This window comes from Pteronotus mesoamericanus, unplaced genomic scaffold, assembly GCF_021234165.1.
Source record: "Pteronotus mesoamericanus isolate MK-2021 breed Mesoamerican mustached bat unplaced genomic scaffold, CSHL_Meso_final contig_33, whole genome shotgun sequence".
Taxonomy (NCBI): Eukaryota; Metazoa; Chordata; class Mammalia; order Chiroptera; family Mormoopidae; genus Pteronotus; species Pteronotus mesoamericanus.
The window spans coordinates 5090481-5117613 of record NW_026555135.1 but is presented as its reverse complement, the minus strand read 5'-3'; the positions used below and the strand labels follow the sequence as shown (position 1 = coordinate 5117613).

At 41.8% G+C, this 27133-nt stretch overlaps 1 protein-coding gene across 1 annotated transcript in view; it reads left to right on the top strand.

Annotated features, from left to right (window-relative positions):
• INTS4 (integrator complex subunit 4) overlaps positions 1-21692 on the top strand; it is a 100577-nt gene extending 78885 nt beyond the window's left edge. The window contains exons 17-23 of the mRNA XM_054576317.1: positions 2005-2085; positions 4147-4277; positions 9481-9540; positions 11557-11716; positions 11932-12075; positions 17727-17847; positions 21281-21692. Coding sequence (XP_054432292.1) covers positions 2005-2085; positions 4147-4277; positions 9481-9540; positions 11557-11716; positions 11932-12075; positions 17727-17847; positions 21281-21459 — 876 coding nt within the window. The 3' untranslated portion in view covers positions 21460-21692. The remainder of the gene's footprint in view (positions 1-2004; positions 2086-4146; positions 4278-9480; positions 9541-11556; positions 11717-11931; positions 12076-17726; positions 17848-21280) is intronic.
• Positions 21693-27133: the final 5441 nt, after the last annotated feature.

The window sequence follows — 27133 nt, the reverse complement described above, 5'->3', positions numbered from 1 at the left end:
AATTGGTACCCAAGAAACTGTTTCGGTTTACTGAGTTGAAAACCAATTAAGCTAGTTCAATAGCTTTCAGCTTCTGCAGCAAAGTGCAGAGCTTTGCTATAAATTTAGGCTTAGGATTTGGAAGAGCCCTTCTTACTTGGTAAGCTTTTATCTTGGCTTTAGTTTCAAATGTTATTAGTCTTCAAAGTGATGAATGATGTTTGTTCAAAGTCAGAATAAATGGAGAAGTCAGAAATTATTTCCCACTGTAAGATGTATGACCGTAAGGTTTTGCAAGTCTATATATGCGTGTGAAGGTGTGTGTACACTAAGTAAGTTAGAATTTAAATAGCCCTTGTTCAGTGAGATATTTTTCAAATGTATATATTTGCATAACTACCACCACAGTCAAGATATAGCACATTTCCATTACTCCCCAAAACTTCCTTTATGCCCCTTGGCAAAGCTGTTTGGCTTTTCCAAGCTTCTGTGAAACAGGGCTAGAAGCTCTACCCAAGTAAGGAGTGGTAGCAAACAATAGGTATGAATGCCGTTGGCCTAGTGTTTGGTGAGTAGTGAGTGCCATGGCACTGTTGGTCTTTTTCCTTCTTCTGTGGCTTGCTGTCGTACCTGTGGGAATACAAGAAGGCCTTTGAAAAGAATCTGCTTTTCTAGAGTAGGCAATCAGAAGACATTACTCCTAAAAAGAATATCGAACTGTGTTGTTTACTAGGTGTCATGGAGTGGCAGGGTAGGTAAGGGACCCAGATGTAGAATCTGAGGCGGGCAGGTGTTTGGTAATCGGGGAGGAGCTGCCTCAAATGTGGCACATCTACCCCGTAGAGTCTGTGGCCAGTAGTGGTCTTTATGAAGAATAATATAACTATCACAAAATACAGTGTAATGTTATGTACCAAAAAAACATACAAAATTACTTCAGCTTTCTAACTACAGCTATATAAAAATAAACATTTGAGAAATGATGGGAAGCAAATATTCAAGAACAACAACTCTGATAAGATAGTATTTTTTGGGTGTTTAAAGATTTCTGTATCTATAGTCTAGACTTGCCACTGCCTAATATGATAGTCACCAGGCACATGTGACTGTTGAGCTCTTGAAATGTTGTTAGTTCAAATTGAAATGTGCTGTAAATGCAAAATACACACTGGATTTCTTAGACTTTGTATGAAAAAAGCATGTAAACTATCTCAGTAATTTTAAAAATATTAATGGCATAGTCAAATGGTATTATGCTGGATATACTGGGTTAAATAAACTATACTGTTAAAATTAATTTCACCTGTTTTTATTTTTAAAACTGTGGCTACTAGAAAATGTAAAATTATATACATGGCTTGATTCATATTTCTGTTGGACAGTATTAGTCTCGGTTTTTTGTAATGTCATTGGATTATGTCTATAATTAAGAAGGACTGTGGAAATTAGAAACTATAACAAAGGTGTAGATGAGATGAGAGATGGGCCATATGGATGGATAGAAGAGGAGAGAGATGGGAGGTTAAATCTGTGGCTTTAAGTGATAGTTTTGAATGTAGAAAGCGTGAGGGAGGGTGGAATCTAGGAAAGCTGTGCCAGTTAGGTGATGGGACTGTTCAAAGAACAGTGAGCATGGGGAAAAGAAACAAACCACAGTCAAGCAAGAAGCGTCTAGGCAGTCAGGGCAGTCCAGTGGCTCTGGGAACATGGGCTCTGGGCCTCGGAAGCTGGCTTGCCTGGGCATTCTGGTGAGACCGTCAAGGCTCCTGCACTGTACTTGCAAGCACTAATCTGGGACAAGAGGGCCTTTGGGCTAGGAATTGGATTGAATGGGGAGGAGTTTAGTTACCAAACCATTGGTATTCTCTCTCCTTAATAGGTAGGGCTTAGCGGCTTAAAAGGATAAGACTGAAGGGAAGTCCTGATCACCGTAGATTTTCAAAACAAAATAAACACGTAAATCTCAAATGATAGGCCAGTTTTTGTGACTTCAGTGTTTTGTCCTCTCCTGATTTGTATGTGTAGGCCTTACAGGAAAAGCTGTGGAATGTGGCCGCCCCTTTGTATGTGAAGCAGAGTGATTTGGCCTCAGCAGCAGCAAAACAGGTAAGCTAATAGACACCTTCTCCTCAGTAGATCTCTGTGCAGGAATTGTCTCTTTCACGTCAGAGCCAGAGGCCTTCCCGTGGCTCCACGTCTCTGCTTTGGCCTCCCCAGTTTCAGCCTGTGAGAACAGAAGTTAGTGCGATGAGAAGCAGCATAAAATGAGGGGTCACAGCACTGGTTTAAGAGGCAAGGGATCTGGGGTCTGGTCCCAGGTGTGCCCCTAGTTTTCTGGGTAATATTGAACAGGTTATTTAACCTCCATGGGTTTTTTTTCCTCCTCTGTAAAATATGGCAGTTCAATTAAATGAGTTCTAAGATTCTTTGTGTTCTAAAATATTACCAGTTTGTATTTCAGATACACTAAAATCCAATAAATGCTATCATGAATCTTATCTGAAAATATAGTTGAACTACTTTTCAGGGTGTTTAAATTTTTAGCCCTTACTAAATGAATGTTAAAGGTTCTTACATTTCTCCTCAGGTCATTAAGTAGCATTTCATTTTATTCGATTTGAGTTTCTTTCTTTCTAGCTTTGGGCAGTTTCCCTTCATTCTTAGGTATTGGCATTTAGTGAACTCTTCTGGTTCAGGTCTTCTGGATAGTGAGTCTGTACATAACCAAATGTTTATGACCCAGTAGGAAGTTACAGTACAGTTCACTAAATGATTTCAAGTTAATTTTAATTAACCCTCACAATGATCCCATTCGGTAGGACTATGTGTTAAGCCCATTTTACAGGTGAAACAATTAAGGCTCAGCAAGGTTAAATTCATAGATTTCTAGGTAGTAGAGTCAGTGATTTGAGCCCAGATCCTCTGATACTCAGAATCTGTTTTCTTTCTACTGTTCTGCTTGATCTCTTATCTGCTCTACACTCCCTTTCACACCTGCTATGTGGCTTTTTGTAGGGGAGTAGGACTTAACGACTGGAGTCCCAAAATGTCCCATGTTGGGAGGCAGAGGACTAAGGAGCTGTAGTCTGGAAGAAAGAGAGGAAATTGCTTTATCACAGATACTGTGTTAAGCTCTTCCCATGTCCCATTTAATCCTTTAAATTTTATAATGTTGGTACTGTTTCTTCCCTATGCATACATAGAGAAACTGAGGTACCATGTAGTTACATATCTTGTCTTACTGTCAGTTTAGGAGAGCCTGGAGTGATTTCTCTGACCGCAGAGCCTTCAAAGGAAGGCAAGCACAGAAGGGGAAAAGAAGCATCATGTGGATGGGAGTAGCTCGTTTGGCTAGAGTAGAGCAAGAGCTTAAGATGCAGTGGGGTTGAGCTGAGGTCATAAACCTTGTTTTCTGCGCTTAATCCCAAAGTCTAGGCCCATAGGACAGTCTGTCTAGATGACTAATAAGTGGTTCTTCGTTCTTGATGCTCAGTTCTTGAGGACTTTTCTTGGAGTTTGGGTTTCCATATATAGCATATATTCATTTGTTCCCACAGTGCAGTAAGTTTGGTTTAGAGTAACAAACAGTGTTTCACAATTTTATCAGTGATTAAACTCATATCATCATATCATCAACTAAGATGATTTTATTACCAGAAGAAAGTCTTTTGTTTTTCAATTTACAAAATAATTTATTTTCTTTTTCTGCAAGGAATACTTACATTTCTCTCAACACTTACATTAATTTCTCTCAAATTATGTTAGTTTCTCTCAACGTAGGCACTTAAAAATCTCAATTCAGGCTCTGGCCAGTGTGGCTCAGTTGGTTGGAGCATCATCCCATACACCAAAAGGTTGCCAGTTTGATTCCTGGTCGCAGCACATACCTAGGTTGCGGGTTCGATCCCCGGTTGGGGTGTATATGGTAGACAACCAGTCGATGTTACTCTGTCACATTGACGTTTCTCTCTCTCTCTCTCTCTCTCTCTCTCCTTCTCTCTCTTCCTGTCTCTCTAAAATCAATAAATATATCTTTTAAAAAAAATCTCAGTTCAGGACTAAAGTATAGGCATAAAAAACCTCAACTCAGAATTCACCTACAGTTCTATGCTACTCTCAAGGAAGACTTGATATTTTCACTGATCGTTAATTACCTTTTCTTTATAGATCATGGAAGAGACCTACAAAATGGAGTTCATGTACAGTGGTGTGGAGAATAAGCAAGTAGTGATTATACATCACATGAGGCTGCAGGCCAAAGCCTTGCAGCTTATAGTAACGGCACGAACTACTCGAGGGTAAGATGTGCAGCTGGCCCAGAGGGGTGGCATGGAAAGATTAGCTAAGGGATATTAGTGTTAATTTTTTCAGATATTCCAGGTTCTGTTCTTAGATTATAGGAGATCCCTGGAAAAACACTCCAGTGGTTCTTTATTGTCTACAGCACAACATAGGACTTCATCTGGAAACATGGACATTCTTTGTGGTCCTTGATAAATTTCTTTAATCATTTAGTATCAGATTTTAGCATTTTTCTCTTCTGAAGAGACTAATAAACTCTCTCCAAGGCATTAAAGACCAATTAAGAGAATCTACCATGTACTGAGACCATTATTTCAAATCCTGAACTCTCCACTTATTAGTTTGATTCCAGACAGGTTTTTAAACCTCTCTGTTGCCTTGTTTCCCTGTCTATAAAATGAGAAAGCATCTGCCTAATGGGGTTTCTATGAAGAATGAATTGGATAATACATGTAAAAGCACTTAGCATGGTACTTGGTACATAGTAAGAACTCAATATAATGGTAGTTTTTAGACTTTCTGATAATGAGAATTGCCATATTTCATCAATTCAAAAATGCACATTTTTTAACTTCTCTGAAAGCAGATATTTTGGTGGTGTGCCATAGTTTGATTGAAAGTGGATTATTTTGTTCCTTCTTGTTTCATAAAATAAAGATGCATCTTAAGAATGGTGGCATCATAGATTTGATATAGTACACATTTATGTAACTTGTTGCCAGATCAAAGATATATCTGATGCTTAGTCCAGCAGTTGTTTCAGCCTAAACATGGCATGGAGAAATAAATATGGGTTTTTAAGTAAGCACTGAAAATATTAGGTCAGAAAGAACTTTCTGAATATTTTTTTATTTCTTCACTTATCTTGATAGTGCCCTGATAAGCTCATGTAGTAATTTAATCATAGAGATATCCATACATTCACTTAATAAATGTTTAATCCCTACTACTCAGTCACAGCTGAGAAAAGTGATAGGTACTTGAGATGGCATCTACACTTTTTATCAATATTTAAAGACAGTAGATGTATTTTTTGGTTTACATACGACTATTGTGAAAATTTAAATATTGCAGATTAAGTGAAGGTTGCCTGGGAATCCACTTCTTTTATAACAGCTGTCAACAGCCTTTTCCCAAGCCAGATAAGCACGTGCAGATTATAAATGCGTATATGCTAAACGTAAGTCAAGTTATAAGATACTTGGCTGCCCTGCCTCCTTTTCTTTTCATCGAACAATGTATTTCATCTTTCCATGTCATATAAAGATTCTCATATAATTTGGTCTTTACTCATGCTGTATTATTTTATATTTTCCATTTGTATGCTATTTTTCTTTCTTGATATTTTGATGGACCGATTGTTTTCTTTGTTGTTTTTCTTCCTGGGGGTTTAAAAGTTCTGTACCCTAATTCTGACCTATTCAAGTGAGAGGCAGATCATAGTGAAGAGGGCGGTGGTGCCCCACTGAATGGATTCGATATTGGCTCCACCATTTGCAAACTTAGTGACCTTGGATAAATTATATAAACAGTCTGTGTCTCAGTTTGTTCCTCATAAGTCATACTAGGATAATAGTGGTACCTCACTCTCCCTCATAGGGCTATTGTGAGGATTATTGAATTTTCTATATAAAGCCCTTAAAATACTTCTCTAACACTTTCAGAGTAAACACTTGATAAAGCTCAGAGTTGTTGATTAAATATTAGTTTACATATATATATATATTTCTCCTCACTCGAGGACATTCTTAAGGGAAGGAAGGGTGAGAGAGAGGGAGAGAAACATTGATGTGAGAGAGAAACATCGATTTGTTGCCTCTTGCATGCCCTGCCAGGAGATGGAACCTGCAACCCAGGCATGTGCCCTGACCAGGAATTGAACCTGCAACCTTTTGGTCTATGGGATGACACTCCAACCAACTGAGCCATACCGGCCAGGACCACTTTTATGTTTTTAATAAACATAATGAATTTCTCTTACCAGCATAAAAAAATTAAATAGAATTTATGATCACCTCTATCAAGAACACCTCAGATCAAAATGAAAAGTTTTAGTGTGCTTTTTAAAAATTGTCTTATACTATTTAATTTGGAATTTAGTTTTACTTTAGAATTATGTTTTTATAATATAGCTCTTAAGAATCCTTTCTTAAAATATGCATTAATTTTTATACATACATTATCAAAATTATTTAGTCCCAATTTGCCATCCACTGTTCTTTTTGTATCACATTTGACTTTTTAAATTTCTTGTTCTAATTCACTGTTTATTTGACTGGAACACATTCTCCAGGAATGGTTTTCAGAACTGTGTAAATACTGCTTTTTGCCTCTTAGTATTTAATGTTACAGTTAGGATGTCTGATGTCAGTCTGGTTCTCTTTCCTTTGTAGGCAGCTTACTTTTTGGGTCAAAGCTGTAAACTTCTCTTTTTCTCTTTAGAATTCAGAAATTTCACCAGGATATGTGTAGGTCTGTGTTTCCTTTCACTATTCTTACTGGCCTTTACTGGGACTTTGAAGTCTCAACTCTGTTTTTAGATCAGTTTTGTTTCTCTTCCATTATTTCTTTAATTACTACTTCTTCCATCCAGTCCAGCCTCTCACACTAGATACTGTATCTTCTGGATCTATTTTCCCTATATCTTTTCTTTTCTGTTGTAATTTTTTTTTCTATTCTATATTTTGAGTAAATTCCTCAAATGCTCTTTTAATTTATCATTTCAGTTTTCATCATTTTTCATTCTAATATTCTTTGAATATTGATTTCATTATTACAGTAGTCCTCCCTTATCTGAAGGGGATACATTCCAGGACCTCCAGTGAATGCCTGAAACCACAGACAATCTTGCACCCTATGTATACTATGTTTCTTCCTATATATACACTTCTTTTCACTTAAAAGAAGCACCTTATGGCTTCTCTTTGACATACTCGAATTGTCAGCATCACTGATCCTGTGCTTTGGGGCCGCTATGAAGTGAAATAAAAATTACTCAAAACACAAACACTGTGTGATATTTTAGCAGTGAATCTGACAACGGAGATGGCTATTAAGTAACATATACAGTGCGGATATGCTGGACAAAGGGATGATTTATGTGCCCGGTGTGATGGCATAAGATTTATCACACTACTCAGAATGGTGTGCATTTTGACACTTGTGAGTTGTTTATTTCTGGAATTTGCCATTTAATATTTTCAGACCATTGTTGACCACAGGTGACTGAAACTGCAGAAAGTGAAAATGTGAATAAAGGGGGACTGCTTGTACTGGTTTTTTCCAAGTGTGCTTTATTCGGCCTGCCTTTTTTGTCGCAATTTCTCTTGCTTCATCAATGAAGTATCCTTTCAAATCTCCACTTAAATCTCACAGTGGTTACTTATTTGAAATTTTTTTTTAAAGGTTCCTCTGCTTTCTTGCCTTGACTTCATCTCCTTAAGGTCTGCTTGATCTGCTTTACAGCTCCTGATTATCCTCATAACATCTAGTAATTTCCCATTGTCTTTGCATCCTTATACATGCAAGTCTAGACTAGGTTAAAGCGACAGTTGATGGAGGCTTTCCCAGCAGTTGTAGGTCAGTGCTTGATCTCTCCTACCCTGATCTCAGTGCCTCACTCTTCCACTGCTTTCCTTCCTCACGCCAAGAGAAAACGGGGAGTTCTCCATGGTAGATGCCCACTTTATGTAGCATGTAGGTGAGGCTGCCTGCTCTGTTTGGGGGTTTGGGGAGAGTTCTCTAAATCTTTTTGTATTTTACTGTTTGAAAGTTCTCCAAGCTGGTTCTGTATAAGCAGGCCAGAAAGTGACACTGCTTGGCCAAATTGCTTGCCATTCAGTCCCCGCCTAGCTGGAGTTCTCCTAGCCAGTCTTCGCACTCCTGGAGGTCTTTGGTGGGTTAACCTCACTGTCAAATTTCAGTTGCACTCGGGTAGTTTATCAGAGTTAAGAAAGTTCCCAGTGCTACCTGGTTAGGAAAGTAATTTTTTATTTGCCATTTCTCATTTATTCATTTAGCAAATATTTATTGCTTATGTGAGGAAATACATGATGAACAATACAAAGATAGAACCCTAACAGAACTTTCATTTTAGTAAAAAGACTAACATAGGTCATTGAGAACCTGGACACTATTCTGTTACGTAGTTTTATATAGAGAAAAGAGTATTCGTTTTTCTTCAATGGAATTTCACTCCTCCAATGAATAATATATTGATATATATTATAATAATATGAAAATAGGATGTTTCATGCAGAAATTACAAGGAATAAAAGAAAATGCACAAAGGTCAAAAGGAAAATCTGTTGTGTGACTAGTAACTTACAGTGGCCTAGCATGATGCCTGGGTTATTTATGTATGCAGTGAGTTTTTACTGTAGTAAAATACTGTTAAATACTGTGCGGCTGAGGAAGTCAAGACAAAGAAAAGAGAGCATAGTCTGTGTTTGTGGGCAAAGTAGTAACAAAAGCTTTTCCTTTACTGCATGAGAATTTCACCATTGGTTAACTTTCTAGGGCTGTTCCTTGAAAACCTGATAGTGTCAGCTGTTTAGGTAACACTGCTATGGTAAAAAACGATCTCTGACAGAGTTACCATAATTATCTGATGCAAACCCCATTGCTTTGAGCTTCACTGAGTGCAGCAATTCTTGTAACTGAGCATATCCCTTGTGGGGACCCTGGGAGGTATGCCCATGGGTAGTTTCAAGACACATTAACACCTATGGAGCATGAAGCTACTAAGCCAGAATGTTCCCACACCCGCCAGATATAGATCTCATCTCCTTGCGCCCAGCCTGTCCGCTGCAGAGTCAAAGCTGCCAGGCAGCTATGTGGGAGGGCCACTGAATGGACTGCTGCAAGGACTCCCACAGAGGAGGACCGTGACACGCACGATCAGCAGGCTGTGCTCCTGTTCTGTATTCTGGTGAATCTGGTGCCAAGGGTAGCCTGTGATGGTTTTTGATTTTGAATGTCATCAAGCCTAATGGGCACTGCAGTTTTTTGATCGGGTCTTGAAATCCTGGCAGATATTTCCCTCTAGGTTCATTAGCAGTCCTGTATTTCTCTTAAAGATGATTTTTATAGTGTAATATGCTCGTTCTCCTTTTATGTAGGCTCAGGAGTCTGGGACTTCGGTCCTCAATCCAGTTCGCGGATTTCATAAGCAAATTTCTTTTCTTTTGTTTCCTACAGAGTTGACCCCTTATTTGGAATGTGTGAAAAATTTTTACAGGAGGTGGATTTTTTTCAGAGGTAAGTATTTCACCTCTTTTCTAGCTTATTAAATCTTGGTTATGGCCCTGGAGGGTGTGGCTCAGCTGGTTGGAGAATCATCCTGTAGACCGAAATGTTTGGTTTGATTCCCGGTCAGGGCACATGCGTAAGTTGCAGGTTTGATACCTGGTTGGGGCACATGCAAGAGGCAACCAATAGATGTTTCTCTCTCATATAAATTTTTCTCTCCCTCTCTCTCCCCCTTCCCCTTCTCTCTAAAATTCATAAGCGTGTTCTCAGGTGAGGATAAAAAGTAAATAAATAAAAATACATCTTTTTAAAAAATCTTGGTTATGCAGAGAATATTACTAACAGAGCCACAAGAGTGATCACAAGCCAGAATTCTTGATGTGGCCCACGTAATTAAGCTAGTATCTGTGGCAGTGTGTCCTAATTTGTGTGTTTTCTTTAGTGGTATATAAACCTCTTTAACTTTAGCTTCAAACCTAAACATAGAACAACAGAATAATAAAAACATCAGGAATTTCTTGGATTCAGCACTGAGCCAGACCATAAAGAGACAAGTATTATGTGGGAAAACTCAGAAACTCTTACTGAAAAGTCACAGCTTGTCTGTTCTTAAACCACTGTTTTTAAACTTACATATTTCCTGTACTCTAAAAAAAAAATGTTCCAATTAACTTTCGTTTTGTAGAAGAGTTTTCTCAGAGTTCTGTGTGATACAAATGGGTTAAAACAGATGAGCGAAATGTTTGGTGAAGAAGTGGGAGTCAGGGTAATGACCAAACCTGTGTTGCACTGGCTGTATAATACCAGGAGGAAGACATTTATAGGACTTTGAAGTACCCCGTTAAGTCTTATATTTCTTTCTGACACCCTTTGTCCCTGTCACCATGAACTTGACCAGACCTGAGGTTTATATGACTACACTTCTCAATTCTTTTTTCATTTGGGTGATGATAGCTTCCTATAGGGCTGGGTTGCAATGCCACCTTTCACCAGTAGGTGCTGTTCTCTAGCAAACAAAATAGTCCAGCTTGGATCTCTAAGATCCTACCTTCAATATGAACTAAGTTCATGCCTTTTGGTTTTCGAATCTTTAAGGTAGTTTGTTTTTGCACAGTTGGGCTGAAGAGATTTTTAGAAAGGTGACAGCTCTGAATTGCTAAAGTTCCTCATGTGTTTAGAGCTGCACAGTTTTTCTTAATTTAGCCTGTGAGCCCTATACTGATGTCACCTCCTCAGTGAAATGTATTTTGACTAACCCTTCCAGAGCTGGGAATAAGTTACTTAACCTTTAAAAGCCTTGATGACACATCATGCTCTCTGAGTCTCAGTGTTCCTGTCACTTCAGTATAAGCTCCATGAAGACAGGTATTTTTGGCAGCTGGCTCGCCCTATCTCTCTCTCTCTCTCCGCCCCCCCCCCCCCCCAGCTCTCTCATCTATCTATCTTTGTCTATCTCCCTTGAGCACACCAGCATCTTTTCTCACCCCCCATCCCCAGGCACAATTTCCTTGCACCTCTCTTTCTCCTAAGCTCCAAGGACCCTTCTTTTGCCTCTAACATTTTTCCTGAGCCCATTCCTTCTGCTTCTTCTACCTCTGTGACTTTCTAAATAAACTTTCTCTCTCTTTCTTTTTATTTTTTAAGTCAGGCTTTTTATCTCTCTTGCTTACTCTTTTATCCCCAGTGTCCAGAAGAGTACTTGGCACTTGGTTAATCCTAAAGACATATTTGTTAAATTAATAAATGAATTTATAATATAAGAAAATATTGTAACAGTGCACAGGATTGCTGGGAAGATCAAGACAATGTAAAATTCTTAGAAATATACCTGGCACATAATGGGTGTCCAGTAAATGCGGCCATTATGATGATTGTGTCACTGAGGCATAATTAGCTGGCTATCTCAGTTGGGAGCCTTGCACTCCTCCAGTTCATTACTTTCTCTGCCTTGGCGCTTGGAAGGTTTCTGAAGCTCAGCCTCTGGAAAATAAATGCATAGTTATTTGCTTCTGTTTATTCCTCCAGGTGTTTCGTCTCTGATTTACCCCACCTGCAGGACAGCTTTGTGGACAAACTTCTTGACCTTATGCCTCGACTCATGACATCCAAACCAGCAGAAGTGGTCAAAATTCTACAGACCATGCTGCGGCAGAGTACCTTCCTGCACCTCCCTCTTCCAGAGCAGGTGGGGGTCTTTGTCATACCCCCGCAGGTGAAGTCTGACCAGACAGAGCTGCTCCCCTTGATGATCTTTCATCTTTGGAGCGGCTGGGCTAGGGCTTTTCCTCTGATTGGCTCCCACATGCCCACCTGTTAGATAAGGAGACAGAAAGGCAAAGATCATGTTTTGTTATCCAGGGATGACCTGGCTTTAGAATCATTATATTTTCTTGTTTACAGATCCACAAGGCCTCAGCCACCATCATCGAGCCAGCAGGCGAGTCAGACAACCCTTTGCGGTTTACATCGGGGCTGGTGGTGGCCCTGGATGTTGATGCAACCCTGGAACATGTGCAGGATCCTCAGAGCACTGTGAAGGTCCAGGTGTGTCAGAGTCTGGCCCCACAGAGCTTCTGTACTGACTTTGTGTTGAACTTTGCATTTAACTGTAGCACTCCTTTAATCTCTACCTGAGGTATGGAAATTGGGAATGGAGAAGAAATGAGTCTTTTTATTTTTATTTTCTTTAAAGATTTTATTTATTTATTTTTAAAGAAAGGGAAAGAGAAAGAGGGAGACAAACATCAGTGTGTGGTTGCCTCTTGCATGCCCCCTCCTGGGGATCTGGTCTGCAACCCCGGCATGCGGCCTGACTGGGAATCAAACCGGCAACCCTTTGGTTCTCAAGCTGGCACTCAGTGTACAGAGTCATACCAGCCAGAGCAGAAATGAGTCTTTTTAGAAAAGAACCTGGGCTTGAATCCCAACTTTACTTCTAAGTTTGATCTAGAGCAAGTTATCTTAAACTCAGAACCTCAGATTCTACAACTAACAAATAGGAATGGTTGACGTTGAAATGAGATGATGCATATAAAGTCCCTGGTACCCAGTAAGGGTTCACTAAATGACATGACACTTTCTATTCTGATAATGTGCAGTTAAGACTTGGTCTTTTTAGAGCTTCGAGCAAGCTGCAACAAACAAATCCTTTTGAGGCTGTGGGTGGGTCAGCCTGGTGAACAAAATTTGTAAGTGGGGAAAAAGTAATCACTATGGAGTATTTTTTTTGAAGTTAGAGATAGGTTTATTAGAGACATGAGAGGTATAGAATAGATGCTAATCAGTTTATACAGTCTGCAGTTAAGCCCACAAAGAGCACTACCCATTTATCCATCCATCCATTCTTCCTTCTTTCCGTGCAATAATGTTTACTTTATTGTACAGGCTAAACGCTAGAGTCTCAAAGGTAATTATGTCAGAATTCCCGCCTTCAGGATGCTCAGTTTCAAGGAGACACAGATGAATGATTCTAGCTAAGAACCTAGACGTGTAGAGAGAAAATTACTTTTCCTCCCCTAGAGGTTTATTTCTAATTTTTGACTAGTACAAAACATTTGCAATATACTTAAAAATATTTTTGAAAATACCCTGGAGGCACTTAATTTGGAGATTGTGGTGGAAGCTGAGGGAAAAAATATTTTGTGGAGATGTTGGTGCATGGTGAGATCTGAGAGGATGAGTAAGAGCAAAGGATAAGGATAAAAGGAGGCATCCTGGGCAGGAGGGATATGAATAAAAATAAGGGTGCAAGCACTGGCAGCAAGTCAATCAGAGGACAGAAAAATAGCCTAGAGCAGGCCGGGAAAGCTTCCTGGAAGAGGTAAGGGTGAATCAGGCCTTAAAGATGGCAATATTTGCTTCCAATAACAGTAGAGGAAAAAACCTCTGGCTTCCCAGCAGGAATTATAAACCATGAGACTTATAGAGAACTAATTCTGAGCTGGTTGTAAAGTTGTGCTGCAGTTGGTTTTTTGGTTTATGGATCCATGCACCGCCCCCCACCTCCCTGCCCGCCCCCCCGCCCCCCCGCCCGCCCCACACATAGTGGTTTTTCACCCTAGGAGCACTTCATACTTACTCAGAAAACATTGAAAAGTACTAATGTACAGTCCTCAGCTTATACCAGTTAAATCAGAATCCTAAGAGTAGGGCCCATGGGTACCAGGTTTTATTGTTTGTTTGTTTATTTGTTTGTTTTCTGAGCCCATAGTTGATTCCAATGTACAGCCATGATTGAGAACCACTGGTTCACACTATTCCTGAAAAAAGCTCACTGACCAACCGAGCATAAATAAGGTTGTACAGAGATTATTTAAGCATCATCTGCTGGATTCAACTGAAAAATCTCCTTCAAAGCAGCTCCACTACACACATGGCCAAACTGTCTGGATGCTTCTACAGTCAGGGAAATGGGAAGCTGATGCCTGGTCAGAGGCAGCTCTCTGTTGATTGGAAAGTGCTATCCAATCCAGCCACCGAGCCTGAACAACTCTTCTGATCTGGACAGTGCTTTTGGTGCCAGGGATGTAGTAGTGAATACGAGTGAGATCACATCAAGGTTATATTATCTGTTAAAGTGTATCAGCTCTTTAAAGCAGAATGTACAGGCTGGGTGGCTTGGTTGGTTGGAGCAGTGTCCTGTACATCAAAGGCTGTGGGTTCGACTTCCAGCTGAGATGGAGACATAGGTAGACACACCTTGCCTCCTTGCACAACCATAAGAAGGATCACAGCTAATCTCAAAACAAAATACACCCAGAACTGCCAGAAAAAATTAAACTGTATAAAGTCTGACAGCCAAGGATTTAAAGAGGAAATACTCATCCAGACGGGTAGGAGGGGCAGGGTGGATATGGTGTGGTGGTGGAAGGTGGAATGGGTAGTAAATGAAAAGCAAGAAGGATACCTGGGGAGCAAGCCATCCCAGCCCCGGGCCAGACTGCACAGCTCAGGGGTCTGGCACCAGGAAAATAAAGCCTTATAACTTCTGGCTGTAAAAACCAGTAGGGGTTGGAGCAGCAGAAGAAACTGCCGGTTTCTCAGGAGAGTCCGTTTAAAGGACCCATGTGACCCTAGAACATATGTAAACCCGCCCACTCTGGAATTCAGCACCAGGGCAGCAGCTAGTATGGCACCAGTCACATATAGGAAGTGGGGGAATTGACTGAAAATGGGACAAGAGTCAAGCAAGTGACATTGTTCCCTCTCAGACCCCACCCCCACATACAGCACCGCAAAGCAGCAAAGCAGTTTGCCTCACCCTAGTGAATACCTAAGGCTCCACCCCTTACAACATAACAGGTGCGCCAAGACAGAGTCAAAGCAGTTCTACCCAATACACAGAAACAAACACTGGAAGGCTGCCAAATTGAGGAGACCAAGAAAAAAAAAACATGGTCCAAATGAAAGAACAGATCAAAACTTCACAAAAAGAACTAAAGCGAAATGGAGATAGTCAACCTATCAGATGCAGCATTCAAGACACTGGTGATAAGGATGCTTAGAGATTTCATTGAGTATGGCAAATGCATAAGGAAAGAATTGAAGGCTACACTAAGTGAAATTTTAAAAAATCTGCGGGGAACCAACAATGATGGGAAGGAAGCTGGGGTTTAAATCAACGATTTGGAACAAAGGGAAGAAATAAACAGTCAATGAGTACAGAATGAAGAAACAAGAATAAAAAAAGGATGATAATATAAGAAGCCTCTGGGACATCTGAACCATAGGGATACCAGAAGGAGAAGAGGAAGAGTAAGAAATTGAAAACTTACTTGAAAAAATAATGAAAAAAACTTCCCTAATTTGGTGAAGGAAATAGACATACAAGTCCAGGAAGCTCAGAGAGTCCCAAATAAGATGGACCCAAGGAGGGCAACACCAGGACACATCATAATTAACTGCCAAATGTTAAAGATAAAGAGAGGATCTTAAAAGCAGCAAGAGAAAAGCAGAGTTATCTGCAAAGAAGTTCCCATGAGACTATCAGTGATTTCTCAAAAGAAACTGCAGACTAGAAGGGACTGGCAAGAAGTATCCAAATTTATGGAAAGCAAGGACCTACATCCAAGATTACTCTATCCAGCAAAGCTATCATTTACAATGGAAGGGCAGATAAAGTGCTTCGCAGATAAGGTAAAGCTAAAGGAGTTTATCATCACCAAGCCCTTATAAAATGTTATGAAATGTTAAAGAGACAGTTATTTAAGAAAAAGAAGATCAAAACTATGAACAGTAAAATGACAACAAACTCATAACTATCAACAACTGAATCTAAAAAAACAAACTAAGCAAACAACTTGAACAGGAACAGAATCATGGAAATGTAGATCACATGGAGGGTTATCGGTGGGGAGTGGGAACAGAGAGAATGGAGGGAAAAGTACAGGGATTAAGAAATCTATCAGCCCTGGCTGGTGTGGCTCTGGATTGAGGGCTGGTCTCCAAACCAAAGAGTCGCCAGTTCGATTCCCAGTCAGGGCATGTGCCTGGGTTGTGGGCCAGGTCCCCAGTAATGGGCATGTGAGAGACAACCACACATTGATATTTCTCTCCCTCTCTCTTTCTCCCTTCCCCTCTGTCTAAAAATAAATAAATAAAATAAAATAAAAATAGGGTGGTGTTAAGAATAATACAGGAAATGGAGAAGCCAAAGGACTTTTATGCATGATCCATGGACATGAACTAAGGGGAGGATTCCTGGAGGGAAGGTGGGTACTGGGCAGAAGGGGGCAAAGGGGAAAGACAATTGGACAACTGTAATAGCATAATCAATAAAATATACTTTTAAAAAAAGGTTGCAGGTTCAGTCCCCAGTCAGGGCACATATGTTTGTGGGTTTGATGCATGGTCAGGGCACGTATGGGAGGCAACCAATTGATGTTTCACTCACTCCCTTTTTAAAATCGATAAACATATCCTCGGGTGAGGTTTTTTTTTTTTTAAAGCAGAATGTGTAGGAACTTCATTCAATAGCACTTTTGTTAGCCCAATTCAGACCTACTAGATTATACCTGATGATAGAGGAGGCGTGGTTTTTAGTTTTAGTTTTTCTGAAATTTGGAATATAATTCACACCGGCCATTTTCTTCTCCTGACCTGTGTGGGCCACAGATTTCTAAGCTGCACTTGGGAGGAATGAAGGAAGGCTTGCAGTGACCATTTCACAGAGGGGTCAGGGCCTTTCATCAAGGGCAGCTTTGCTGAGAACTCTGGGAGTTCTGCTACCTTACCATTTTCTTGGCCGTGCTCATTAGTGTTTCAGTCCTCCCTTGTCCCTCCTTAAAAAATGAAGCCCAAGTATTGCCTTTAAAGATAACAAGGATCAGGGAGCTGGGGTACCTGCATGTTTGCGCTATAGTATATGGATTCAGGGCCTGGAGATGGAATGGTGAATAGCCGCTTTTAAAAAGAACGGTAGAAGGGGGAGGGGTTGCTAAGCTCTGAGAGATGAAATGAGATTATGGGGAGGGGGGCTGAGACATGCCTCCCAGAGTTCAAATTGAAAGATCCATTCAGTTCCCTACTTTGTGCTTACCAGGATCTTTACATGGCACAGGTTCTGTGCTGTTCTAGGATAAGCTTCATGCAGTTCCTTTGTACACTGTGCAGTATAATAGACCCTGTCCACAGACAGCTGTGAGGCCCCCCTGAGAGGCTGAAGGAAGAACTCTGTAGCAGTTAATAAGATTTGAACAACTGGTCAGTGATTGGAGCAGACCCTTCATTGAGCGCTGTCTCTGCAGAAAGAGAGGGATGAACAGCTTCCCAACTGTTTCTAATCCAGTGGAGAGGATACAGTTAGAAATTATTCTTAATACTGATTGATGGCAGTGGATGCTGGGCCATGATGTGACTCAGAGCCGGGGGGTAGAGAATCATCCTGATGCGGCGCCTGGGAAGGCTTTTGATGTCAGGATCAGTATCTTTACCTCTCCTTGTACTTTGTAGGCACTTCATTACTCTTGCTTGTTCACCATGGATTCAGGAAATGTTTGCCGTACACTGCTTTGTGCTGGGACAGGGGGTCTAAAAATGTCAGCAGTGTTCCCCTCCCCTCAAGGCGCGGTCTTTTGTGAAGACTGTTGTCTCCTTCCTTTTCCTCTTGTTATGGGGTTCATAGCAGATGTCACCAGCAATTTTGTTGAAAGCTCTTGGTTCTTTCTGCCTCTTTTCTCACTTCTATCACCTCTTAGGTCTTATATCCAGATGGCCAGGCTCAGATGATCCACCCCAAGCCCGCAGACTTCAGGAATCCTGGCCCAGGGCGGCACCGGCTCATCACCCAGGTGTACCTCTCCCACAGTGCCTGGACAGGTAAGGAGTCAGCGGGCCAGGCTGGGCAGGAAAATATGCCAAATGCCTGAGATCACACCCACCCCCAGGCATTTGGTATTTTGCACTGTCGAATTGGGGCTGCTGAGGATGGTGCTTGATTGATTAGAGAGCTTAAAATTTCAAACTGGGTACATTTAATTTGCTACATAGCTTTGATTGCAAGAGGCACAAGATTTTATCAGGAGATAATGCAGATTTAGCAGAATGAAGTCTCATGGAAAGAGCCCTGGGGCTGGATGCTAGACTTACCTTCCTGTCCTAACTCTGCCTCTGACTTGCTGCATAACTGGACAAGCCACTCTCCTCCTGAAAATGCTTCCTCACCTTTCAAATGAAGACGATAATTCTCAGTCTACTAGTTAGTTCTGAGGATTACTCTGTCTGAAAATTAAACAGTTTTGTATTTCTTACCAAAAATGTAAAATCATTCCCTTTATATATGAACAATTCAGTTCATTCCTCCAAAACATGTAAAATGACAACAGTTACTGTCCCCCCTCCGCCCACCCCATACAGTGGCTGAATAGAGCCTCGGTAATTTTTGGAAAGACTGAGAGGTGGCATAAGTTGTTTTGATTTTTTTTTTAATTTGTAAGAATAAAATGGGACAACACAAGTGCAAAGACATTACATTTCAAACTTTGGACACTAACAGGAGGCTTGGTCAGCAGAACCTAAAATGTGAGGGGGAATTGGCCTTGCCGGTATTTCCTAAATCCTTCCATTGATTCAGAAGCACGGCTGTCACTGGAGAAAGTGTTTAATGCCACCACATTTGGTTTATCTTAGAAATAGGTAGGTGCTTTCTGGAATTTTCTTTTACTGTGATTTAAAATACATGAGTAACATCAAATGTCATTATTAATGGTTTCCCTCTATCAGGGGTAACATTAGGTCATAGGTGTTAGTTACAGATGACTTTATAAAGTTTTCAACAAAGAAGAAGTCCTGTTGAATGTCAGGGCAGCCCCCTGGGGGGGACTAGTGACCCTGAGCCTGGCACTGGTTCTGAGAAGTTCATCTGGGATCACCCACCTCTGAGAAGCTGCTACCCAGTCACTATTATAAACCTCTTTCATAATTCTCTGCATGGCACTTACTAATGTCGGATGTTTTCTCATTTGCTTACTGCCTTTCTCTCCAGTTAGACTGTAAGTTCTTCTAGAGCAGAGAACTTGCTTGTTTTTACCTCTGTATCCTCAATACCTCTATCCTGTGTCCTTAATACCTGACATGTATTATAGTGGGTGCTCAACAAATAAAGAAAACTGAATATATGATTTTAAATGTGCAGTTAAAATTTATTTAATCTTTAGACCAACTTTCTGGGGGGAATTAGTATCCTATTTTTCATTTTATGGCTGCATAGATGGAGGCCCACTTATCCATGATGGTGCTGAGGCTGGCACTCCAATTTCTTAACTCCCAAATCCCTTATTTTTTCAGTTTACCACACTTCTGACCTGGGACAGTAAAGTTAGACCTCGTGAATGTGCCAGTGCCTTCTTTCTCCTACCCAGGAGATGGGCCTGGTGTTGGTAGGGAGCCTCTCCATCCAGTCCCTCCGCAGCTCCCCGCTTGCGGACTCTCTTCAGGGAGGCAGGGTGCTGCCGGGTCTGAAGCTTTGAGTCACATAGGCCAGGTTCCAAATTCTGTCTCCTTTGCTGTGTGATCCTGAGAAAGTTATTTTACCTCTCTGCCTCATTTTCCTTATCTATAAGATGGGAGTAAGAATTATACCTCATAAGAGAGATATTTTTCTAGAATTTGATAAGTAGGTCGCATGATTTGTCCCGGATGATCTTTTGTCTCTCTCCCAGTCCCCTCCCTCCTTTTTTCTCTCCCCTCTCCCTTCTCCTGATGGCAGTGACTTGAATGGCCAAACTCACCGCATGCTGGTGAGGGAAGGCGTAATGACTAGGTGCCGTTGTGTCCTCTGACCTTACCAGGGTTTGGCTTCTCACAGTGCTATGGGCTGAGTCTGGGTTCTGGTCGGGATTGGCAGCAGCCATCTGGGACAATAGAGGAAAACGGTGGGAGGGCTGATACTGGAGTCTGGTATCAGAGAGCAATGCTGGTTTCATTAGATATATTCAAGGCTGAAATACGGTGCCATGTTATGTGAGCATGTCCACAGCACCCAGAGCCTGGTAAATGGCGATGCTCAGGCTGCTCTTTGGAGTTGGCGAGGTTGCTCTGGCTGCCTGCCATGCAAACCTTTCCCTTCCTGGAGGATGGCAATTCAGCCTCTGCTTTCATCTCTAGGGAGCAGTTAGGAAGAAGTCTGGGGGAGGGGCACTGAGAAGTCCTGGGACCTCTGCCTTTGTTCATTTTGATCCATCCAGCCTTCGTTCCTGCCAACTGAACTTTAGCCTTGGGCTCATCTTTAATACTTGCACCTTTTGCTCCAGACACAAAATTAAGGAAGACATCCCAAGCTCATGCCATTCCTGTCCTTTGCATTTACCTCTAGGTTTTTCTGAAATCCTCTCCCCCTTTTTCTTTATTGAAGCCACATGGTTAATAGAAACATTAATTGCTTTAGTTTGTGAACTGGACCCAAATTCTGTCACTGGTGTGGATTTGGGCAATCCGTTAGAACCTCTCAAAGCCTTGGAACTCTTTTGGGATTGTGACAGTCTTTCTTTCATGGTGTGGCAGGGTAAGAATTCTTGGGATTATGTGGTTAGCAAATAGCACATGTTCCTGGGCTCAATCCTCAGTTCTACCTACAGACTCTATTAGAGCACATACTGTGTTCCATGCAAGCCTCTCTGCCTCCTAAACCAAATGGTCAGCAACCTGAGGGAGTTCTTACTTTCACTGCGGTCTGCCACCTGCGGACACTAGATCTGTATCAGAATGCAGCGTCATAGAACAAAAGGTTTAATGACATGATTTTAGGTTCCTGAAACATGTTCCTGTTTACTAGGGAGAATTTTTTGTCAGGACTGTTTTCAAATCAAAGGCTTCTTCTCCACTAAGACAGTAGAGTCTGTGGTACACGCAACCCTGAAGCCTGAGATCAGCTGTGCAGGAAGAGCATGATTATCTCGGCATGAGAATCAGCCACACGCATGTACCTTCTGGGCCTCTCTCTTGAGGTTGGGAGGCCTCTATAGATTTTTAGCTTGTTCTCCAATCCTTAGCAGCCATGGCTCTGAGCTGCAGGGAGCCCACAGAGACCTGAGGAGGAGGTGGTAGCAGAGAAGCAGGCTTAGAATCAGCCACAGAGAGGATGCAGGCTAGGAAAGTGTTTTTGTTTGGTGGAGGGAGGAAGGGGATGTGGACAGATGAAGAAACGTTCTTAAAACCCTGCTGCCTCCATCTTTCATGTTGCTATTACAGGACGTTTCATCCCAGTTCCTAGCCATGCCCAGTCATAGAGGATTTCTTTTGTCTTTTTTTCCAGAACCATGCCAGGTGGAAGTGAGGCTGCTGCTGGCCTACAACTCCAACTCACGCATTCCAAAATCCCCTTGGATCGAGGCGGGTGAAATACCTCCCCAGGTGGAAACCAGCATCGAGGGCACCATCCCCTTCAGCAAGTCTGTAAAAGTTTACATAATGCCCAAACCAGCAAGGCGCTGAGTCACAAGCAGTCTTTATACCTGTGGCCTTAAGGGCCCTTCTTGGGTATCAGAGTGAGCCCGAAGCCAGGAGGACTTCACCTGGAAATGGTGTATAGGTATCAGGAGAAAAAGGTGACCCTTACACTCGCATCTGATATCAAACACAAGATAAATTATTTTGCATTAAGAAAATAAAAACCTTCCAGTCTATTCCCTCCTTGCCATCATCCCTCCCTATAATAAAGTTGAAAAAGCACCAAGATGGTCCTTTAACAATTTGTGTGGCTATAGATTCAACATTTATTCCATATGCTTCTATTCCTCAGGTTTGAAACAAAAATCCAATTTTTAGCCATCTCCAAAAAACCAGTTTAGAGTCATAATCTTTTTTTAATCATTTTTTATTTCCAGTTACAGTTGACATACATTGTTACATTAGTTTCAGGTGTACACCCCAGTAATTAGATATTATAACTTAGTGATCATCCTGATAAATCTTGCACCCATCTGACACTACACATAGTTATTAGACTGTTACAGACTATATTCCCTATGCTGTGCTTTACATTCCCATGACTATTCTGTAACAACCTATTTAAGTTTCTTAATCCTTTCACCTTTTCACCCATCCCTCCAGCACCACCCCCCACCCACAATCTGACAACCATCAAAACATTCTCTGTATCTATGATCTGTTTCTGTTCTGCTTGTTAATTTATTTTTTTTTAGATTCAGCTGTTGAGAGAGATCTATTTGTTGCCGTTTTATTGTTCATATTTTTTATCTTAAAGAAGACCCTAACATTTCATATAATGTTGGTTTGGTGGTGATGAACCCTTTTAGCTTTCTCTTCTCTGGGAAGCTCTTTATCTGTCCTTAGATTCTAAATGATAGCTTTGTTGAGTAGAGTAATCATGGTTGTACTTCCTTGCTTTTCACCACTTTGAATATTTCTTGAAATCCCCTCTGACCTGAGAAGTTTCTGTTGAGAAATCAGCTAACAGTCTTATGAAAGCTCCCTTGTAGGTAATTAACTGCTTTTTTTCTTGTTGCTTTTAAGATTCTTTGTCCTTAACCTTTTGCATTTTAATTATAATGTGTCTTGGTGTGGGCCTCTTTGGGTTCGTCTTGCTTGGAACTCTTTGCACTTCCTGGAGTTGTATGTCTTTTTCTTTCACCAAGTTAGGCAAGTTTTTCTGTTATTATTTTTTCAAATAGGTTTTCAAAGTTTTGCTCGCTCTCTTCCCCTTCCAGCACCCCCATGATGACAATGTTGGTACATTTGAAGTTGTCCCAGTTGCTCCTTACACAATCCTCTTTTTTAGAATTTATTTATTTATTTATTTTGCTCTTCTGGTTGGGTATTTTTGCTTCCTTATATTCAAATCACCGATTTGATTCTCAGCTTCATCCACTCTATTGTTGTTTCCCTGTAAATTTATTTAAATTAGTATGTCCTTCATTTCTGACTGGTTCTTTTTTATGTTGTCATTTCCACTAAGTTCATTGAGCATCCTTATATCAGTGTTTTGAACTGTGCACCTGGTACATTGCATGTCTCCATTTTGTTCAGTTCTTTTTCTGGAGTTTTGTTGTATTTTTTCATTTGAGATGTTTCTTTGTCTCTTAATTTTGGCAGCCTCTATGTGTTTTCTTTGTATTAGGTAGAGCTTCTATTTCTCCCTGTCTAATATAGTAGGTGTCCTGTAGGGTCCAGTGGCACAGCCGCCCCTATCACCCAAGCTGGGTACTCAAGGTGTGCCCTCTTTGTGGGCTTGATTGTAGTTGAGCCTTGACTGCTGTTGGTACATCAGTGGAAGGGATTTACCTAGGCTAATCAGCTGCAAGGACTGGCTGTGGCCAATGTCCACTGACCTCAGATCGCTGTGGAGGATCAGCTATGCAGGGTCCAACCCCACAGAGCACAACTTACTTAGCAGGGCTGTGGTGCCCAAGGAGTCTGCCCCTTGAGTGTGTCATTTGTGCAGGTGGTTGGGTGGTGATGCCTGAATGTGTTCAGAGGCTGTCCCCTGGGTGCACTGGCTCTGGGGACTCCTGGGAGGTGCAGGGCAAGGTGAGCCACTACCTGTGTTCTGCGTGGGGCCACCCAGCATTAAGCTACAAAATAATCTGCAGATGGCTGCTACTTGAGCTGGGCTTAGAGGTGCCAAGGCAAGGCTAAGCTGTGAACTAAGGCTGGCTGCTGCTAGTGTCTGACCTGCTGCCACTGAGTGAGAGGTATGGGGCTTGCTGAGGCCAGATGCTGCTTGTTTGAGAGAACTTAGGAAAATCTGAAGCATGAGCCAAGACAAGCCATTCATATGGAAAAGCCACTGGAAACAACTTGGGTGAGCCTGAAAGTTGGGTGGGATGGGGTCTCAGAATCACCAAGCAGGATGAACGGTGTTAGCCAGGTTATTGGAGACTCGGATATGATGCCCGCTTTTGGGCTCTGTGTTGGGGAGGGCTTAGCAAAGGAATAATGGCCTCTGCCAACACCTGTGTCTGGGAGAAAGATGCCCCCCCAGCTCTCACCTTGATGTTGGACAGTTCAATTCCTCCCCATATGTCCCCGGGGCCTTTCAAGCTGTTGCCCTAGTGCTGGAGCTCAGAGGGAATGAGTCTGAATAAGTTGGTGCATGGGTCCTTTAAGAGGAACTGCCTGGGACTCCAGAAGTTTCCATCTTCCTCAACCTTAATCCCTGCTGGTTTTTATAGCCACATGTTATGGGGACTTTTCTTCTGGCACTAGAACCCTGGGCTGTCGAGCCTCATGGTGTGGAACCCCTTGCTCCTCAGGGGTCCTATGAAGTTGAGCTGTCTTTCCTGATTTTTATCTGCCACATGTGGGTGTGGTACCAGTCCATCCTGTGTCTCTGCCTCTCCTACCAGTCTTGATGTGGTTTCTTTAATTCCATAGTTGTAGGACTTGTATTCAGCTCAATTTCTGACAGTTCTGAATGATGGTTCTGTAGTTTAGCTGTAATTTTGATGAGGTTGTACGAGGAGGTGAGCCATGTTTACCTATGCTGCCACCTTGACCAGAAGGCCCCCATAATCTTTTTTCTTAAAGCAATAGTCTGTTTGCCAGGGCCAACTCCAAAGCAGCTTTCAGAGTCGTACTTCTTCGCATAGATAGTTCCTGCACAGCCTTAGACATCATTATCTTGCTGAGAGGCTCTTTCCATAACTCAGGCAATTAGCCTGGCCAAGGACTGAATGATACCTGAACAATGAATCATTTTCATCCCTGAGAGAGAATCTTGATCTTGCCTGCCACCATCCTTAGACCCAAAATAAAAGAGAAAGGCTGAATGTAAAAGAGAACCTGGATTATGGGAAAGAGGGATCCAGTGTAAGAACTAAACTTACTTCCCACTACATCTCTGATTAGTCCAATGTTGGAGTTGCATGTGAGTTAAAGATGCATGCCAGGTGTAGGAACAGTAAATCCTCCAGAGATGTTAACTGGTGAAGGCCTGTGCTATGTTCTTTACCTGATATATAATCCTCACAACAGCCAGGAGGGACTTAGAGATACATCTCTGGTAGGAAAACTGCATAGTAACTAGTAAAGCTTATATTCATTCAAATCCAACTTGATTCCAAAGGCCCGAGCTCTACCAACTCAGGGGAAGTATATGGAAAACAGCCTTCGAATTCTCAGCCCTCTAAGCCTCAGTTTCCTAATCTGTAAGATAGATATAATTATATCTTAAGAGTTATTGAATGGGTCAAATTAAATAAAGCTTGGTAGAATCTGTATATGTAGTGAGTCTTGATCATATTTAGTACTTAGAACTCATTAAAATAATGGCAAGATCATATAGTTACTCAGAGGCAGAGCTGGAATTTGAATTTAAGCATGTTTGACTTTGGTTTTAATGCACTTGAATGCGTGCCTGACTGTGATTTTAGCGCTTTACATGAGAAAAATCATTTAACCCTCACAGCCGCCCTATGAAGTAAGTACTATTATCTTCATTTGGTAAAGGCAACTGAAGTTCAGAGAATTAAGTAACTTGACCTGGGCCACACAACTAGTAAATGACAGAGCTGGGATTTGAACCCAAGCAGTCTGGCTCCAGGGAGTTGTAACCATTAAAGAGGGAATAAGGGAAGAAGGATCCTCTCCAGGGAGCTGTATAGTGTGCTTCCCCATTTTGTACATCTCAGGATATGCCATCTGTAGGCTCTTCCGTGACAGCAATCGATGCTTTGAAAAGAGTGCCTGCCTTGGAGACAAGGCGAAGCTGAAGCAGGCTGAGTGATACTGTGGCGCTGATGCAAGCACCTCATGATGCTGCTGGGTTGGCGCGTGGACAGCCGCAGGAAGACCCCGGCTGCTGGCTGAGCTCTGAGGCCAGAGCTGTAGAAAGCTTTCTGAGAACATGGTGGATCCTTTTCAGATCTAGTACTCCTTTTATAAAAATCCTTCTGGGTTATATAAAAGTCCTTTTATAGATGGGGAAACAGGTTTTGAGGTAATGTCTTACTCCTAAGGGGCAAAGCCAGGCCTTGATTTCAGGCCTTAAAACACAAAATATAGTGCTTTTTCCACCAACGTTTGAGTGGTCCTAAGAGGCAGATTTTGACTAAGTATCAGAACAACTGTTTTAAAAGTGTGTTAGGATTGAATGGGCTGCACCGAGAGACAAAGCATTCATGCTGGATGTGTTCAAGCAGAGGTGGAACAAGCTCCTGACAAGTTTGTTGCAAAGGAATTCAAGTATATGAAGGGTTGGGCACAACCTTTTAAATTCCTTTTACACTGAATTCTCAGGTTCTGTGAAATATGAGAATCTTGATATTTCTGCATCTGGTTCATGCTTTCTCACTGAAATGAAAAAATGACACAATACAAAGATGGGAAGGGAGCATAAAGATCACTCTGGTGCGGCACCTTCATTTTACAAGTGAAGATGCAAGCCCAGAGAGGCCGAGGTAAGTGCTGAAGCCATGGCTGCAACCCAGGCCCCCTGGTTTTCGGGTGCTCTGGTTTTCCTAACAGGACTCTATTGTTCTGCCTGGGACGGCAGCCTGCCATGCTCCCAGGACTCGAAGCCAGAAACCTGTGTGTCACTGCTGCTGGACTCACCCCTCACAGGAAAACAGCCATCAAGTTCTTTAGATTCTGTCTCCTGAAATGTTTCTTTACTCAGTCCCTTCTCATTACGTTTACTGTTAATTGTCCTGACGTAGCCACCAGCATCTCCTCAGGCATGGCACTGGCTTCCTGATGAGCTTGTCTCACGTTTTGCCCTGTCCGTCCATTCTTCATGCGGCAGTCAGAGTGAGCTTCCTAAAACCCAGATCTCATCACGCCATTCCTCTGCTCAAACCCCTTTAAGTGGGCCACTCCTGGTCCCAGGATAAAGCCTAAGTTATCCTTGAAGGATCTTCATGCCTTTGCCATGGTCTCCGGCTGCGTCCTCCCCATCCCATACACACCCCGTATTCTCCAGCCGCAGAGAATTACCTGCAGTTGTTTCCCACACACACTACGCGCCCTCTCACCTGACCGTCGGACCTGCCGAGCCCTGGAATGTGCTCTTCAGATTGTCCTTTGTGGTTCCTTCTCACTCCTCAGGACTGAGCCTCGTTCTAGAACCTATCGTGTCTCTTGTGGGCTTGGTGCATTGTTTCTTTTTCTCACATCGGCCTTCTTCAAGCACAGAATTTATTGCAAATTC